Source organism: Acinonyx jubatus, chromosome D3 (assembly GCF_027475565.1).
Source record: "Acinonyx jubatus isolate Ajub_Pintada_27869175 chromosome D3, VMU_Ajub_asm_v1.0, whole genome shotgun sequence".
Taxonomy (NCBI): domain Eukaryota; kingdom Metazoa; phylum Chordata; class Mammalia; order Carnivora; family Felidae; genus Acinonyx; species Acinonyx jubatus.
Genome location: NC_069392.1, coordinates 42,436,427 through 42,456,177, shown reverse-complemented (window position 1 = coordinate 42,456,177; position 19,751 = coordinate 42,436,427). Strand labels below are relative to the sequence as shown.

The following is a 19,751-nucleotide window of genomic DNA, read 5'->3' as shown; positions in this document are numbered from 1 at the left end:
CATGTCTGGGTATACATCCAAGGAAATAAAACCAGGATCTCGAAAAGATATCTGCATTCATATGTTTACTGCAGCAGTAATCACAATAGCCAAGATATGGAAACAACCTAAATGTCCATCTAGATGAATGGATAAAGAAAATATGGTATATATATACAGTGGAATGTTATTCAGCCATGAGAAAGAAGGAAATACTACCATTTGTGATAACATGGATGGACCTTGAAGGCATTAGGCTAAGTGAGATAAGTTAGAGAAAGAAATATACCATATATTCATTACTTGTATGTGGGATCTAAACAAGCTGAACTCATAGAAAAAGAGATTGGAATTGTGGTTGCCAGGGCAGAGGGATGGGGGAAATGGGGAGATGTTGGTCAAAGGATATAAACTTCCAGTTATATGATGAATAAGTTTGGGGGATCAATATGGTGATTATAGTTAACAATACTGTATTCTATACTTACAAGTTGTTAACAGAGTAGATCTTAACTGTCCTCACCACAGAAAGTAATGGTTGATATGTTAAGTATTAATTAATGGTACTGTAGTAATCATTTTATAATATATAACTGAATAAAATAAACCTGCTATATGCCGTAAACCTACATAATATTATATGTCATTATATCTCAATAAGCTGGTAAAAATAGAAGCTGCTCAGTAAATGATTATTGAATGAATTTAATGAACAGAGATTACCAGAAAACTCTATAATGCCTCAGATGGAAAGTACATGTAGAAAAACATCCACGAAAGAACATGTATAACGTAGTTTTCACATACTTCTTACACTTACATACTTAATGTTTTGTTACTTTTACATTGATTTTCACTTATTTTTTTATCAGCTTTGGCATTTTTATTGAATAAAATGCATTCCTCCCCCTCAAAATAACCCCCACAAATCTTTAGAAAATTGACCTTAAAAACATGAGAAATGGGACAGGATTAAGCTTGAGTTTTGGAAATGTATAAGCAATTCTCAATAGAAATCAGTTTCAGGGAAAATTTCTTGATGAATAAACAAAGAAAAAATGATAAAAGCGATTGTATATATGAAATGATATAAGACCATTTCACTTGACCAGAATTTAATTAAGCCTCTAGAGCTAATTTCTTTTTACAAAAACTATGAGGTAAAAAGGAAAACAAATTAAGTGATACCACTAAGAAGCAAACCAACAACTCTAGAATATGGGGCATATTATAGTAGGGAACAATTTACCTGGCTTTTAAAGAAGTCAGTAGACAAAAGTAAAGGGAGGGAGGGGTAAGTGGGAGCTGCTTTATTTGAAAAGAAACTTAGGAGAAAAAAAAACCAATGTAATATTAGGATTTCAGCTGGATCCTGATTCTAGAAAGAACAAAATAGATAAAACAAAGAAACAACAATGAAAAACATTTTATCAAACAGACTCCACATTGTTAGGGCAGAGCCTGATGCAGGGCTTGATCTCATGAACTATGAGATCATGACCTGAGCCGAAATCAAGAGTTGGACACTTAACCAACTCAGCCACTCAGGTGCCCCCAAACACTTTAAAGTTAACTGTGGAAGTTTGATTATGGTCTCCCTATTAGATGATTCCAAGAAATTATTGTTATTTTGTTAAGTGACACTGTGGTTATATATGACATTGTGGTTATATAAGAAAATAACCCACATATTTTTAAAGATGCCTAACTGAGGTTCTTTAGCAAGGAAATAAGGAGGAGAAAAGGTAGACTAAGCAATTAAGCAAATTTTGAATTTTTGTTAAGTCTGGATACTGTAATACAGAGGTCCATCGTACTATGCTCTACACAACTAGCACTATGATTCTATTCTAGATGAATTTAATTTTATATAAAAGCCTTTAAAGACTTTACAATTAGGATGAGGAATTGTTTGAGATTAAAGAGCATAACACTAAATGCAATGCATGACCCTGGATTGGATTCTGGACTAGAAAAAATTGCTTATAAAGGACATTTTACACAATTTGAAAAAAGTCTATGCATTAGTTAATAGTATTATTGTATTAATGTTGAATATCTTGATTTTGGTAATTGTCCTATTGGTATTTAAGTGAGTGTCCCTGTTCTTAGGGAACATATACTGAAGTATTTAGGGCTTTAGAGGCGTCATATCTGCAACTTACTCTCAAGTGATTCAGAAAAATCATGTAAGTGTATTTAGATGATTGATAGGTGGATAAAGCAATATGACAAAATGTTAACAATTGATGAATCTGAGAAAAAGGGTGAACAGGAGTTTTCTGTGTCAGTCTTCTAAATTTACTGTAAATTTGAAATTATTTCAAAATAATAAATTGCCATTAAAATAGTAATGACAACAAAAGAATTAGTATGAGTGAAAGAATCCTATCTTCTTTCAAATGACTAACAGGAGCATCCTGGTGGCTCAGTTGCTTAAGCATCTGAGTCTTGATTTGGGCTCAGGTCATGATCTCATGGTTCTTGAGATCAAGCCCTGCGTCAGGCTCTGTGCTGACAGCTTGGAGCCTGCTTGGGATTCTCTCACTCCCTCTCTCTCTGCCCCTCCCCTCCTCATGCACTCACACTCTCTCAAAATAAATAAATAAACATTTTTAAAATAAAATAAAAATACCAATAAATTATGGAAACAAAATAGGCAGGGGCACCTGGGTGGCTCAGTCAGTTGAGTGTCTGACTCTTGGTATCAGCTCAGGTTATGATCTCACAATGTTGTGGGTTAGAGCCCCAAGCCGGCTCTGCGCTGACAGTGTGGAGCCTGCCTGGGGTCTCTCTCTCACCCTCTTTCTGCCCCTCCCCCATTCATGCTGTCTTTGCCTCTTTCAAAATAAATAAATAAATAAACTTTAAAAATTATAAAAAGTATAAAATAGAAAACAAACTAGGCAAATATTACAGAAGTCAAGATAAAAAATAATGAAAAAAACCCTCAAAAGCAATCCTGCAAATGCAAAATATAATCATTAAAGTATAAAATAATAGATGGGAGAAACTGTAGACTAGACACAATTAAAGAAAGAACAAATGATTCAGAAGGTAGTACTGAGTATTTAGATATACTTTACCACAGAGAGATAAAGAGATTAAAAATATTAAAGACCAAATAAGAGAAATGAAGGGTACAGAATTTTCAACAAAACTACTATTGTAATTCCAAAAGAGAGAATGGGTAATATCAAAAAATATAAGTCCTTAGTTCAAAAGTTCACCCCTAGTATTGAGAAGGATAAATTAAAAGAAATACACACCCAGAGGTATCATAATGAAACTTCATAATATGAAGAACAAGAGTAAATTTTAAGCATTATCAGAAAGAAAAGACAATACTTACAAAATAACAACAATTAAACTAAAAAATAAAGTCTCATTGGCAATACTAGATGATAGAAGACAATGAAAAAATATCTTCAAAATGCTGAGGGAAAATTACTGTCAATTTGCTAATTCCAAGTCAGCTAAGGTATTATCAAGAATAAAATTAAAATAAAGATATTTGGAGCCAAATATAGAACAAAAGAGTTCACCATTCTCAGAAACTCACTGAAAAAAAATATTAAAGTTGCACACTACTTAAGTAAGAGAGTTCATCACCTACATAGTGGTGGTGGAGATGATATAGTTTAGTGGACACTAAAAGAATTATTGAGTTGATATTAAAACATGATGAAAGAATTAACTCATCTGAGTAGCATCATCTTGAGCAGACTCATTGCCATCACCTCTTTCTTGTTCCCTAGCCCCCTGAGGCTACCCCCCGTTTTTGTCCATTTCTTGTTGATGCCATAATATTCGTTGTTTCTGTTGTTGGTAATCTTTTACTGTGTAAGAGTGTGGTATGGCTTTGAAATGTTAGAATGTGAAAAAGGAGATACAAAGGGAAAGTGGAAGCCAGAAGTTCTACTTTCCTTATCTTGTATAGTTGCAGTCAAGAAATGGTCTAAGGTCTCATGGAACAAGAAATGGAGGTTTAAGTAGATTACAGATTTTATTTATATTCTTTAAATGTTTATTTTTGAGAGAGTGTAAGTGGGGGAGGGACAGAGAGAGGGGGACAGAGGATCTCTGAAGTGGGATCTGTGCTGACAGTAGGGAGCCAGATGTGGGGCTTTAACTCAGGAACAGTGACATCATGACCTGAGCGGGACTCTCAACCAACGGAGCCACCCAGGTGCCCCAGTAGGTTACAGATTTTATTTTATTTTTATTTACTTATTTATTTAAAAAAAAATTTTTTTTTCAACGTTTATTTATTTTTGGGACAGAGAGAGACAGAGCATGAACGGGGGAGGGGCAGAGAGAGAGGGAGACACAGAATCGGAAACAGGCTCCAGGCTCTGAGCCGTCAGCCCAGAGCCTGACGCAGGGCTCGAACTCACGGACCGCGAGATCATGACCTGGCTGAAGTCGGACGCTTAACCGACTGCACCACCCAGGCGCCCCTGCAGGTTTTAAAGTAACCAATAAAATAACTAAAACGTTTAACTATAAACAATCGGGAGAAGGAGGGAGAAGGGGAAGAAGAGCTACAAAAAGCTACATCCTAATATTTTATAGTGGGGATTCAAGAGGCATTGCTTAAACTTGATAAATAAACAAATAGGATTATAAGCATATTATTTAGAATTACAGAGGTGACCAACAGAAGTTCTAAAATCACAAAAGGCTGAATGAAGTTAGTTGCCTGTGAGAAACCAGTATGGGGATGGAGTGGGAAAAGTTGGAGTTTTATTCTTCTTTAAATATTTTCCTGCTACTGTTGGAATTTTAAACCTTGTATATGTATTACTTTACTAATTGTAAGAGTAAAAATACTGAAGTGACTTTTCTGCCTTGACACACAGGAATCCTTGCTTTGAAAGGAGAGATAATTTGGGGAAGTCTGTCATATAAAAATTTCAATATTACTTTTCTAGTTTGTGTTGACCAGTGGCTTTAAGAAGATAGAAAATCCCACTTAACTGAAACTAAATTTTTTATCCTGGCACCAGGCTCTCTATAATTATATCCCATATTACCCACCTCACATTGTCTATTGACACAGCCCTTTGCATATGTCTTCTGTTCTATTCTAGTTTGTCTGCTTCCTATCCTCACAGTTACTACTTATTTTAATATTTTTTCTACATTTTCTGATAGACTATGAGCTCCTGCAATGCAGGGTCCATGAGTAGACAATCAACAAATAATTGTTAAATTAATGAATTTGATTGCTTTGAGGTTTTGCTTTTGCTTTTTCTCTAGAATCTTTCTGTCCCCAACTGCCTCCCACTTGCTGCAATTTCTTTCTTCTCAGAATTCCTATCATCAACACATGTAATCCATTATTGAGCAAATACATAAGATGCCTACTCTGTGCTGGGTCTGTGCCAGACCTAGGGCACACAGAGATGAATAAGATGGCTATAGTTGTTTTCCAGACACCAAGTAGATAAGACCCAGAGACTGATCTAATTATCTCAGAGTACAATATAATCCTGAATTCTCTAATTGAATTAACTATCCCATATTTCTTTATTTTAAAAAAAATGTTTATTTCTGAGGGAGGAGAGAGAGATAGAGTATGAGCGGGGAAGGGACAGAGAGAGAGGGAGACACAGAATCTGAAGCAGGCTCTGACAGCTCAGAGCCTGACACGGGGCTCAAACTCACAAATGGTGAGATCATGACCTGAGCCAAAGTCAGCTGCTTAACTGACTGAACCACCCAGGTGCCCCAGTTATAACGTATTTCTTAACGGAAGTACAAAGTAGTCACAACTTAGATGGAAGGATAAAATATATGCGTTATGTGTATACGTAAAGAAGACCGTAAATATTAAATGAATGATGCAAAAAGCAATTGCTCAAAGAGACTGAAAACTTTGCAGTTTGTGAAGTTTAGAAATGTATCATGGGGTGAGATGTAAGTGGAAAGGAAGTGGGGAGAACTTGATTCCAAGGTAGGGAAAGGGGACAAAAAACAGAAGGCAAGTAAGCACGGTATATTCAAGCATAATCAAATTTAATTGCAGTAGAATAGATAGGTGGGGAAATATTGAGCCAGAACTGTTTGTGTATCTGGTTATGGAGATTTTTGTTTTTGAAAGAAAGTTTTTGAGGGTGAAGATTACAAATCATTTGCTTCTTCTGATTTCGGTTCATTAATTGAAACTTCTGGAATTGAACTTAGCCTAGGAGGTAAATGTATAAACATATCAGTGCACCTGGTATTTGCTCTGTTCTAAATCAGCTCTATTTGGTCATTATTCCCAACACATATGCACTCAACTAGTGATTTAAATCTTACAACAATGAGAGCATTCAGAGACAGAATATAATTTTCATTTTACAGGCAAGAAAACTAAACTAATATGGGGAACAAATGCAAAAGAAAAGATTAAATTACTTTACAGCTTACACCCCATTAACAAGTCCTTGAAATAGGCAGAGTGACCTTCTTCTAGGAACTCAGCTGCCTCAATGTTAATACTTTGCCAAGGGCAAAAGGCAATCGTTAGCTTAACATTATTCTGACCTACAGGATACTGGAAGTCTACTTTAACTTGTAGAAATTCCTTTGGAAACTTCCTTTATCTCTACTCCCCAATATATATGTTAGCAATCATATTCCAAGCATACGGCCCACTGATATACATCTGAAGGGTCTCATGACTGAGGTTTTATTAGACAGTAATAAATGACCTTTTCCTAACAATAGCTAGCCCCCTCAAGGTCCTGGGAAACTTGCTTCCAAAATTCCCTAGAGACTTATGCTATCCCTACCCCCTCCCAAGTTGAAAGTATATAATCAATTGCTTCTCACAACCCCAGTGCAGCTCTTTCTGACCACTGAGTCCTGTTTTTAATAAAACCACCTTTTTGCAACAAAGACATCTCAAGAATTCTCTCTTGGCTGTCAGTTCTGAACCCCAACATTTCCACATCATAAATAACCAGGAATTTTGTCACGTGTTTTAAGAAAACTTTCCAAGCTTGGAGCTTACTTACAAAAGAATCCAACATTTGCATGGCAGAGATTGCTGGTCTCCTTCTTGCATAATAGTAGAGTGTAAGGTTGAGTAATACCCCTGTCCTGTTAGAGACTACATTTCCCAGACTTCCATGCAGCTAGGCTATACAACTGTTTTCACCAATGAAATGTGAATTGGAAGTGATTTATATACATCCCTCCCATTCTTCTGGCTTAAAAGGAATGGCTGCCCTGTGTTTTTCCCCCTTCTATTTCTTCTTCCTGGGAGCTGAAACCCAGATGTGCCTGCAATCCAACTTCAACCAAGTAGAAAAAGACAAGTCCCTTAATGCCTGGCTGCTCAAAAGGGTGATTCCCTAAAACCTGTTAGTATCTCAAGTTTCATCCAGGTCCTACTGAACCAGAATCTGCATTTTAACAAGCTCTCAGGTGATTTACATTTGCATTAAGCTTTGAGAAGCGCTATTTTTGGGGACAGCAGATGAACATTATGGATGGAATGTTGGTCTTTGAACAACCTCATAAAGTAGAGCCATTGCTCTCCCTCCCTTCGCCCCTCCCCCCAACCCTGTCGTCCCCTTCCATAACCTGTTGTCTTCTTAAAGCTATTGAATTTTGCGGCCTCTTTGTTTAAGTAGCATAAATTCACACTAATATAATTTGCCTCATCTGTTGACCCAAAAGCAGGGCATGCATTCATTTAGGAAATACCTGCTGAACACATTTTATAGGCAAAGTACTGTTCAGGATATATTTATAGGTATAAATATATAAAAATACATGAAACATTATATATGTATACATATTGGATTTATAGAAATAATTTGGATTTATGCATATGTAAATATATTTATATAAAAATAAATAATTTGGATAATATATATTTATTCCCAAATTATTTAAGGCTTAGATTTTTTCCCTTGAGTTTATAATTTAGTAGAGGAAAAAGACCCAGGAATATAAAAATTATGGATGCTATAAGAAAGTGTATTGGATATTTGCTAGTTTTAGTGGGGTTTTTTGGAAGTCTGTGGTAGAGAGAATAATGCTCCCCCAAAGATATCCATGTTCTAATCTCCTGAACCCGTGAATATGTTACCTTATATGCCAAAAGGAACTTTGCAGATGTGATTAAGTAAAGGATTTTAAGATGAGAAGATTACCCTAGATTATCCAGGTGGTACCAATGTAATCACAGGGCCCTTATAAAGAAGGAGACAGAGGCTTAGAGTTACAGGCAGAGCTATGAGGATGGAAGCAGGAGTTGGATGGATGCTGTTGCTGAAAGGGCTCAGTGAGACAAGGAATGCGGATATTCTCTAGAATCTGGAAAAGGTAAAAATTGGTTTCATCCCTAGAGCTTCCAGAAAGAATACAGTCTTAAATTTTTTTTTTTTTACGTTTGTTTACTTTTGAGAGCTAGATAGAGACAGAGCACAAGTGGGGGAGAAGCAGAGAGGGAGACACAGAATCCGAAGCAGGCTCCAGGCTCTGAGCTGTCAGCACAGAGCCTGACGCAGAGCTCGAACCCATGGACTGTGAGATCATGACCCGTGCTGAAGTCGGGCACTTGACCGACTGAGCCACCCAGGCACCCATAGTACCTTATGACTGAGACCATTCTTGGTCTCTGTCCACCAGAACTGTAGGGTGATACATTTGTTTTGTCTTAAACCACTAAATTTGTGATAATCTGTTACAGTAGCAGTAGAAAACAAATATACAACTCTTCCATTTGGGGCAGCCATATCCTATATCCCAATATATATAAGTGGGAGGCAGAACCAGGCATTCCTTTCCTCATTATTGGCCAATTATATACTTTTGCTCAGGATATAGAACCTCGAGGGATTCAGGCAGACAAGGAATTAGAAATTACTCATGGGTGGGCACCTGGGTGGCTCAGTTGGTTGAGCATTGGACTCTTGATTTTGGCTTAGGTCATGATCTCATGGTTCATGAGTTCGAGCCCTGCATTGGGCTCTGGGCTGACAGTGCAGAGCCTGTTTGGGATTCTCTCTCTCCCATTCTCTCTGCCCCTCCCCTGCTTAGGCTCACTGTCTCAAAATAAATAAATAATAAAAAAACTTAAACAAAAATTGGTGGCAGGAGTGGCCAGACTATTTCTGTAACATGACCGTGCCTGTGAAACCAGGCCAGAAGTTAGTTTTACCAAAGCAGGGGTCAGTGGGAGTTGAAAACAGACTTGTTCTAGAAAACTCTCTGGGCATGTGTAGGAATGAGTAAGTTCAAAATAGGTTGCTCTCACATCCAGTTCTCACAGCATCAGATAATTCCAGAATGACTACTGGACAGCCACAATTCCTGTTTATAATCTGGTAGTGGAATACAGACATTAAAGAAACAAATTTTTTTTTTAAAGTAACTTTCTTTTTTTAAATTTTTTTTTTAACGTTTATTTATTTTTGAGACAGAGAGAGACAGAGCATGAACGGGGGAGGGTCAGAGAGAGAGGGAGACACAGAATCTGAAACAGGCTCCAGGCTCTGAGCGGTCAGCACAGAGCCCAACACGGGGCTCGAACTCACCGACCGCGAGATCGTGACCTGAGCCGAAGTCAGACGCTTAACCGACTGAGTCACCCAGGCGCCCCTAAAGAAACAAATGTTTGATTAAAGTTACTGGAGGGAAAACAGAGTACACAATCAGAGTACAGTATAGAGGTGATTTGCAGGGACATCCTTCCATCTTTAGGCCTCCCTTACTCTGAACTTCATACAGGGCAACACAATTTTCTCATAGAGCATCTATCCAATATATATATATATATATTTTTTTTTTAATTTTATTTATTTATTTTTTGAGAGAGAGACAGAGAGCAAGCTGGGGAGGGGCAGAGAGAGAGAGGGAGACACAGAATCCAAAGCAGGCTCCAGGCTCTGAGCTGTCAGCACAGAGCCCAATGCAGGACTCGAACTCACGAACTGTAAGATCATGACCTGAGCTGAAGTCGGATGCCCAACTGACTGAGCCACCCAGGCACCCATATCCAATATATTTTTAAAGCTACATTTCAGAAAAAAGAGAGAGACAAGACAAGAAACAGACTCTTAACTATAGAGAACAAAGTAATAGTTACCAGAGGGGAGGGGGGTCAGGAGTGGGTGAAATAGGTGGTGGGGATCAAGGAGTGCACTTGTGATGAGCAGTGTGTGCTGTATGGAATTGCTGACTCACTATATGGTACATTTAAAACTAACATAACACTGTATGTTAATATACTGGAATTAAAATGAGATAAACAGGTATATTTTATAAAACTATATGACTAAACATTTGGAAAATAGAGAATAAAACTACCAAACTACTACTACTGTAACCATACCATACAAATTCCCTCTTCAGTTTTGATTGTATAATCTGTAATAGATATTTGTGGTGTACTAGGTACAATGCACTCTGCTAAGCATCTTCTGTATATGATCTTATTTAATTCTCATAACAATCCTATAATGTAGATATTATTCCCTTGATTTCATAGAGAAGGAAACTGAGGTTCAGAGAGGTCACACAGCTAGTAACAACTGGATTCAAACAAGTTTTGTTTTTAAAAAAAAATTTTTTTTTCAACGTTTATTTATTTTTGGGACAGAGAGAGACAGAGCATGAACGGGGGAGGGGCAGAGAGAGAGGGAGACACAGAATCGGAAACATGCTCCAGTCTCTGAGCCATCAGCCCAGAGCCCGAAGCGGGGCCCGGACCGCGAGACCGTGACCTGGCTGAAGTCGGATGCCCAACCGACTGCGCCACCCAGGCGCCCCTCAAACAAGTCTTTATGACCATTAATCTTATGTACTTAAAATCATAATGCTCAATAAATTTGTCATAATCTTTCCGCTTAATGTTATAGACATCATTTTTATGTTTTGCAATATGGACAGTTTAAACACTTTTTCAGAATTTGGGGTCATTATAAAGTCCCTGTTACCTCAAGAAGTACCTCAAATATAATTCGAATTTCTTTGAAATTTCTCCTTTCATTTACAGGCCTTCTTCTCATCTAGAAAGCTTGAATTTCCCTCTCCCAGGATAATTTAGAGTTTGAAGAGGCCTCAGAAACCATGTATTCAAATTCTCTCTGTTTCCTGGGGGAACAGGTCCAAGACCAATAAGTGGAGGGCTACAGGTAACTCCGGACTATCTTAGGACATTTTTTCTATCTTACTGGATCCAACCTACGGTCTGAAACGGTTGTTAAAAACAACAGTAATACGTTACAATCAAGGCTGACCTATCTCCGCAGTATGCAAAGCTTTTTGACACGCATTTGTCACAAAATCCAGAGAGGGAGAGTTGGATATTTTTATTAATAAGCAGACAGACTCAGGTGAGGGGTGGAGCGAGGCCTCTCTCAGCTCTTCTCCCGCCTATATTAACAAGAAAAAAAATGCCCGTCTCGAGCCGAACCAGTCTTTCAAAAAAAGGGAGAAAGACTTTTTAAAAAAGACAGCCGCCAGAAAACCAACTCTGCACTCGGGCGGGGACCAGGCAGGGCGAGGCCAGGCCCACTTTGAGGTGGGCGCTGGGCAGCGGCGTGCATTGCGCAGGCGTGCACCTGTACTGGTGCAGGGGCCACAGGCTCGCGTTTGCCCGCCCCCGCCTCGCGCGCCCCCGCCTCTCCTGGCTTTCCATCCAATAGGCCCCGCCTCGCCGGCTCTGCGCAGGGTCTTCTCCTGCAGTTGCCCTGTGCCTCCGTGGGCGGGTAAACTGCGTGTTGCTGCGTCATCGTCAGTGGCCGGTTTGAATGAGACTCTCGTCGCACCCGTGCTGCCGCCACTACCGCGCCTCCGCCTTGGCCACCGCCACAGCTTCATCGCGTCCCTTTCCCTTCGACGCCCTTGCCAGGCCCAGCCTTCCTGCGCCGCTGCCGCCGCCCTTTGTGCCGCCATGCCGCTTTATTCAGGTGAGCTCTCTGCTCGCCCTGCGGTTCCGTTCTGTGCTAGGCCTCTGAGTAGGCCTGGCCTTCAGGCCGGGCACCCGGCTGAGCACGGGACGGGGGAGGGGATCGGGAAGGCGTGCGTCGGGGTGACTGCGGCGTGGCGATGACCCTGGCCCCTTTCTCTCTGCCCGCTATTTCTGAGCTCTGCAGCTTGAGGGACTGCTGCCCCTCCTGGCCCTGGGTGGGTGGGGGAGTGGAGATGGGGAGCGCAAGTCAGTCACTTGGAGTGGTGACTCTGCAGAATAGTTTCTGTCGCTGTCCTAGTGAACCGGGAGAGGTGAGGGTGTGTCCTGAGGCACCCGGGAGCAGGCTAGAGGTGTAGCGGGGCTTTTCTTGTGCTCATTAGTGGTAGCTGTGGAAGGGAGGGGTAAGGGCGGGATGGAAGGTTAGCTTTCATCGTGCTTGGGGTTTCTGTCAGTAGCTTCCCATAGCTTACCCTTTGCAGCCTTTGGCTCAGGCACCCTTTTTATACCAATTTCAGTTTTATCCTGAGGCATACTGCGAACTTTTTGCTTTGCTTTCATTTCATCAGACGTTACATTGGGCTTCTGTGTCTGAAGCATAGCGTTAGCGTTGAGACTTAGATGAATACAGATATCCACGGGCGTCATTTCCTTTTAAATGGCGTTTGACAGTTTTTGTTTTATTTTATTTTGCTCCAAGGTATTGGCCAGGGATCACATTTTCACTTAGTTAATGGCTCTTGCTGTTTCTTAGTCTTATTCAAAATGGCACCTGAAATGTATGTAGTGGCTTCGGTTAGCTATGGATGTGTGATTCATTGGCCATTCCTGACTTTATCATGATTCCTTTATTGAAGATTCAGCATTTTCAAAGAATGGTATGAAACAAAGGAATAATGTTTAATCTCGAGGTTGATTCTTGATGTTCTAGAATCTTGAATGCTTTAATGATTGCTCTATGTCTTTCTAAAGCCATGATTAACAGTAGAATGGTACTTGAAATATTCTATTTATGCAATGTAGAACTGAGGGGTTATCAATTAAGTAATGGCAATAAATACCAGTGTATGCTAATATGTAAACACACTACCAATATCTCTGTTCCCCTCAAAAATACTTAATATTCACCAAACTTTCTATCTTAAACATTAAGTTCTATCTTAAATATTTAATCATATCTTTTCCTTATTTCCAAAATGAGAGAATTGGGATAGATTTCCAAGGTTTCTTCCTTTGACTTCTCCATTTTGAGATTCTGTATATCAAGTTCTGCAAAAACCTCTATATTAAAATGAGAACGTTTTAAGTACCATTTCATAAGTTTTAGTAAAAAATTAAATATCCAGATTTGTATATGGGTAAGGATAAGTGCCATAAAAATTAATATGTATACCTGGCACAAAGCTAGTGTTTTTATAACGTTGCTTTGTTTCAATCTTCAACATAATCCTGTGATACTGGTAGGATTCTCTTTGATGGGTGAGCAAAAAATTAAAGTAACTTGTTCATGGTGACACAGCTAAGTCAATTTCAGATGGGTTCTTCATTATTTCTTAAATTTTTTTTTTTTTTTTAATTATTTTTGAGAGAGAGAGAGAGAGAGACAAGGCATGAGCAGGGGAGGGGCAGAGAGTGAGGGAGACACAGAATCTGAAGAAGGCTGCAGGCTCTGAGCTGTCAGCACAGAGCCAGACATGGGGCTTGTGCTCACAAACCGTGAGATCATGACCTGAGCCAAGTTGCACGCTCAACCAACTGAGCCACCCAGGTGCCCCTCTTCTTCATTATTTCTAATACTGTTTTGGTTTTGTCTTGTTTTTTTCTTGTGCTATTGTTTTATGTTCCTTGCTTATTTCAAGATTACAGTTGTGCCCTCTTCAAACCCATTTCCCCACCTGCTGCTAGAGTGATAACAATGTTCAAAATAGACTGAAGTGGCCTTTAAAAAAACCTTTCAGGAATTTTACATTTCTATAACATAAAGCCCAATGCCTGTATGTTTTAGCATGACTTATTTATCTTTCTTGACTTGATCCTTGGCCAGTTTCCAGTTCCAGCTTCTTACCCCTCTGGGAATTACTTAAATCTCAGAACACATAATGCAGTTTTATGCTTTTGATGTTTTTCTTATCTTTTCCAGGAATGCTTATATATCCAAAGTGTCTGGATAACATCTAATTTTTTCTTTGAGACTCAACTCAAAGTTGATAGCCAAAGGCACCCCTATAACTATTAGTTAAGCATCTGACTCTTGATTTCAGCTCAGGTCATGATCTCATGGCTTATGAGATCAAGTCCCTCATTGGGCTCTGTGCAGCTGGCCTGGAGGCTGCTTGGGATTCTCGCCCTCTCTGTCTGCCCCTCCCCGGCTTGCGTGTGTGCTGTCTCTCAAAAATAAATAAATAAACATGTTAAAAAAAAAAAAAGTTGTGGGCACCTGGGTGGCTCAGTTGGTTGAGCATCCGACTTCAGCTCAGGTCATGATCTCGCACTCTGTGAGTTTCAGTCCCGCATAGGGCTCTGTGCTGACAGCTCAGAGCCTGGAGCCTGCTTTGGAGTCTGCGTCTCCCTCTCTCTCTGCCCCTCCCCTGCTCATGCTCTGTCTCTCCCTGTCTCAAAAATAAACATTAAAAAAAAAAAAATTTAAAAAAGTTGATAGTTGTAACTAAAAGTTATCACTTTTTCCAGGAAATTGTTCTTCACTCATGAAGCTTTCCTTTGTGATCTTGGAGCATTTATAATATTTATATGGTATTGTTAATTATTTTAACTTTTTTCTCCTCCAGTCTCTCTTCTTACTAGATTCAAGGTTCATAGAGTCTCCCAAATACTTGTTACTGGGCTTATTGAATGAATGCTAAACACATTAATTGAATTGGTGAAAGAATTGGGATTTATAGTAAGGATTAGTTGTTCATATTTTGGTCTTACAGGAAAACAGACAACTATTGTGAGATTTTCATTTGAATAGGTGTGAAGTTTTCAGTGGAAACCAACTATTACTTCTTATGTATTTTAATTTTTTTTAATGTTTATTAATTTTTGACAGAGACAGAGCGTGAGTGGGGGAGGGGTAGAGAGAAAGAAAGGGAGACACAGAATCCGAAGCAGGCTCCAGGCTGTGAGCTGCCAGCACAGAGCCCGATGTGGGGCTCAAACTCCAGGACCGTGAGATCATGACCCAAGCCAAAGTCAGACGCCTAACTGACTGAGCCACCCAGGCCCCCCTCTTTTTATGTATTTTAAAAGTTAGCTCTTTTTTGAGGCAGATTGAAATTTTTTTATCATATGATAAATATATGTAACATAAAATACTATTTTAAAAAATGTTTATTAAACATTTTTTTTTTTTACCATTTTAATTTATTTTTGAGAGCTAGAGACAGAATGTGAGTGGGGTAGGGGTAGAGAGAGAGGGAGACCACAGAATCCGAAGCAGGCTCCAGGCTGTGAGTTGTGAGCACAGAGCCCGATGTGGCGCCAGAACCCACAAACCATGAGATCATGACCTGAGCTAAAGTCAGACGCCCTACTGACTGAGCCACCCAGGCACCCCTAAAAAATATTTATTTTTGGGAGAGAAGAGTGTGTGCACATGCGCAACATTGGGGGGAGAGTTGGGGACAGAGGATCCAAAGCAGCAGGCTCTGCACTGACAGTATAGAGCCTGATGCAGGGCTTGAACTCACAAACCATGAGATCTTGACCTGAGCCCAAGTCGGACACTTAAGCGACTGAGCCACCCAGGTGCCCCTATTTTAACCATTTTTAAGTGTACCTTTTTTTTTTTTTTTGGGCATTAAGTACATTCACGTTGTGTGACCATCATCACTGTCTACCTTCAGAACTTTTTCATGTTCCTAGACTGAAACTCTGTACCTTTTAAAAATAACTCTGCCGTTTCCCCTCACCCACAACTCCTGGCAGCCTCCATTCTACTTTCTGTCTCTATGAATTTGACTACTGTAGGTACCTTACATAAGGGAAATCATAGTATTTGTCCTTTTGTATCTGGCTTATTTTGCTTAGTGTATCATCCATGTTGTATAGCAGGTGTAAGAATTTCATTACTTTTAATTTTTTTTATCTTAGAGTACGCGCATAGACAAGGTGGGGAGAGTGGTAGAGGGACAGAGAAAGAATCATAGGTAGGCTCCATGCTCAGCAGGGAGCCTGATCTGGGGCTCAGTCCTATGACCCTGGGATATGACTTGAGCCTAAATCAAGGGTCACATGCTCAACTGACTGAGTCACGTAGGCACCCCTGAATTTCATTACTTTTTAAAGCTGAATACTGTCCATTGTATGTCTGTACCGTATTTTGTTCATCTGTTGATGGACACTTGGATTGCTCACATCTTTTAGGTTATTCAGAATAATGCTCTGTAAACACTGGGTGTACAAATATTCATTTGAGTCCTTGCTTCACACTTTTGGGTATATATTTAGAAATGGAATTGCTGGATCACATGGTAAGTTTAATTTTTTGAAGACCCTCCATACCTTTTCCACAGTGGCTGTACTGTATTTTATATTCCCATCAGGAATATAAAGGGTTCTAGTTTATTTACATCCTCAGCAGCACTTGGTATTTTCTTTCTCTTCTTCTTTTTTAATAGCCATCCAAATGATTAAAGTAGGATTTTTTAAAAATTTAATTGTATCTTTGGATTTTTCTTAATATTTGACCACTTCTGGCTTAGGAACCACACCTTTCAATTCTCCCATGGAGCTTTTCTTATAATCCAGAATCTGTATTCCTTGACCTGTTTTAAATATGCTTTATTTTTATAAGCATTTTTTTCTTCTCTCAAATTATCTTTCTAAACTTTCTTTTTCTATTCCAGTTGTATGTACTAATTTTAATAGTTGCTTAGTTAAACATATTTTGAAGTCCTTAAACCTCATTCTGGGAAGTATTTCAGTGTGATCATATTTTGCTGAGATTATTAGGGTAGGATTCAGAAGACTTGAATATTTACTATTTTGTGATGTTAGTGAATCAGTCATGTTAAGACCCCATTTCTGTGTCAAGTAGGAAGTTGGGTTAGATTCATTTAAATTTTATTCAGGACCTACTGCATTCACATCATTCCTGATAAGGTAGGCATTGTGAGCATATTAAGAGGAATGACAGGCTAGTTCTTGAAAGCCAAACTAATAGGTTCCCTGGGGATCTTCTAAATCTAAAGTCCTGTTATTTTATAAATTAAAAAAGTAAATTATGGTTTTATTTCCAGTTACTGTGAAATGGGGAAAGGAGAAGTTTGAAGGTGTAGAATTGAACACTGATGAACCTCCAATGGTGTTCAAGGCTCAGCTTTTTGCACTGACTGGAGTCCAGCCGGCCAGACAGAAAGTTATGGTGAAAGGAGGAACGTTGAAGGTAAAGTCCACATTTTCATTATATGATATTATATAATGACTGGAAAGACCAGAAAATGCAGCAGTTGAGGTATTTTATTTGGTGAGGTATATAGTCTATGAGATTAAAGTGGTTTTATTCATGTTAGTGTAGGAAAGAACATTAAAGCATCATCAAAATTTTTATTTTAAAATGCATTGTATCAGAATACTCCTGGGGGGTCAGAGGAGTGTGGAACTTTCCATGTATCTCTGTTTGGATTTTTTTCCTGTGATGGTGTGTTAAAAGTATTTTGTTTAGACAAATACAAAAATCTGTGTATATATTGTTAGTAATTTTCTGTTATAGGAGTGGAGAAAATTTTATCTCTGTTAGAAATATGGAAGTTGCTTAAAAGGAAAAGACCACAAGGTATTTTTGTACATACATTCAAATGTTGTAAATCAAAGTATTACAACATCTTTACCAAAGCCCCAGTTCTGGAATACTGGAAAACTGTTAATTTTTTCTTTTGGCCTGTTTTGCATTCTACTCATTAAAAAGGAGCTCCTATCACTTAAGAGTAATTACTATCTAACACCTACTTGGTGACAAAAAATTTTGCTTAAAAAGAGCAGGGAACATAATTTTCCCTTGGAATGATCACATTGACTACAATTATGAGTTTAAGCTTACTGGCATCATTGGTGATGGGCCACAAAAAGATGCAAGTATTATTGTTTGTAATACTGTGTAAGTATAGTTTTAAAAAGGTACTATCCTCAAGAGTTAGGTATGAAATACTGAAGAGCTGTAGGTAACTATAGAGATAGGGCTTGGTTGCCCCTGTAAGCTGGGCAGTAAGAGACGTTGGTGAAGAAAACCTTGTTTTCCCTCCAAGTTACAGTATGAGCTTTTGGTCATTAGGGAGGTTGGTAACCTAATTTGTGATGAGCTGTATACTGGTGGTATACTGTGGAGAATTACAGAAAAATGGTAATTAAATGAAACTGACTACTAATAGTTATCACTTACTGAATACTCTGTTCCAGGCTTTTATCTTCTTTAATTCTCACCTATATGTATTTTAAAAATGAGAATAAATGTGTTTTATAATTTCATAAATGAGAAAACTTAGCATCAGAGAGATTATTATTATTTTAAGTGTTTATTTTTGAGAGGGAAGGAGGAAGGAGCAGAAAGAGAGGGAGACAGAGGATCCAGAAGTGGGCTCTGCACTCATAGTAGAGAGCCTGATGTGGGACTCGAACTCGAACCGTGAGATCATGACCTGAGCTCATGTCCATCTTTAACAAGCTGAGACTCCCAGGCGCCTCAGTGTCGGAGAGATTTAAGTAATATATAGTAAGGCACCAGAAGATTTACAAGTCAGGCAGATCTGGGTTCATTTTCCAATTTTGTGTGAGCTCAGATAACTAAGTGATCTGAGGGAGCATATATAGTTACCATTCCTTATGATTTGTAGTAATAACCCTTAAACTGAGAAGGGCATTTAGGAAGTTACTGTTGTGCTTTGAAGCAGGGTGTCCAGAGAGCTAATTAGTGGCACCATCAAAGGGAAGCATATTGAGTGCCTGGCATCTTCAGTAAAAGGGAAGGAGTAACATATGTGGAGTTTAAGAAACAAAATAGATGAACATAGGTGAAGGGAAGAAAAAATAAAATAATAAAAACAGAGGGAGGCAAACCATAAGAGATTATTCACTTTAGAGAACAAACTGAGGGTTGTAGGAGGGGAGGTTTGTGGGAGGGTTGGGCTAAATGGGTAATGGGCATTAAGGAGGTGCTTGTGGTGAGCACTGGGTGTTGTATATAAATGATGAATGAATCACTAAATTTACTCCTGAAACCAATACTACACTTTATGTTAACTAACTTGAGTTTAAATAAGTCTTGGAAGAAAAAAAAAAGGAAAAGTACTGAGGTTAGGCAAAATACCTGTGGGCCAATCATGGCATGAAAAAAAATACCTGGTTTTAATTGAATATATTGAGGTAAAAGTATTTAATTGCTTCATAGATGTGAAATTTAGGATTTGAAAAACATTTGTAGACACAGCAGATATTATTAAGGGTTAGTTTGCCTTTGGTAATCCTGGTATAATTTTTTCTTAATGTTTATTTATTTTGGGGGGAGAGAGTGTGAGTGGGGGAGGTGCTGAGAGGGAGAGGGGCAGAGGATCTGAAGTGGGCTCTGCACTGACAACAGAGAGCCTGATGCGGGGCTCAGACTCATGACTTGAGCCAGAGTTGGAAGTTAGACACTTAACCAACTGAGCTACCCAGGCACCCCCCTGGTATAATTTTTAATAGCACTTTGATTCCTAAGAATCTCCTACTTTTGGTAATAAATTATATAATTGTTCTAATTATGTAGATCTTATTTTATAAATTACTCTTCATTCCTGTCCTGTAAGCTAGTTATTAGCTTTGCTAGTTCCATACATGCAACAAACATGCAAAAAAATTAGTATCTGTCATCAATTAAATGTTT

The 19,751-nt window shown here is 38.8% G+C and overlaps 1 protein-coding gene across 1 annotated transcript in view; it reads left to right on the top strand.

The window, feature by feature from the left end:
• Positions 1-11,707: 11,707 nt before the first annotated feature.
• The window catches only part of USP14 (ubiquitin specific peptidase 14), a 47,753-nt gene continuing 39,709 nt past the window's right edge, over positions 11,708-19,751 (top strand). The window contains exons 1-2 of the mRNA XM_015066574.3: positions 11,708-11,894; positions 17,134-17,279. Of these exons, the coding sequence (XP_014922060.1) occupies positions 11,879-11,894; positions 17,134-17,279 (162 nt within the window). The 5' untranslated portion in view covers positions 11,708-11,878. The remainder of the gene's footprint in view (positions 11,895-17,133; positions 17,280-19,751) is intronic.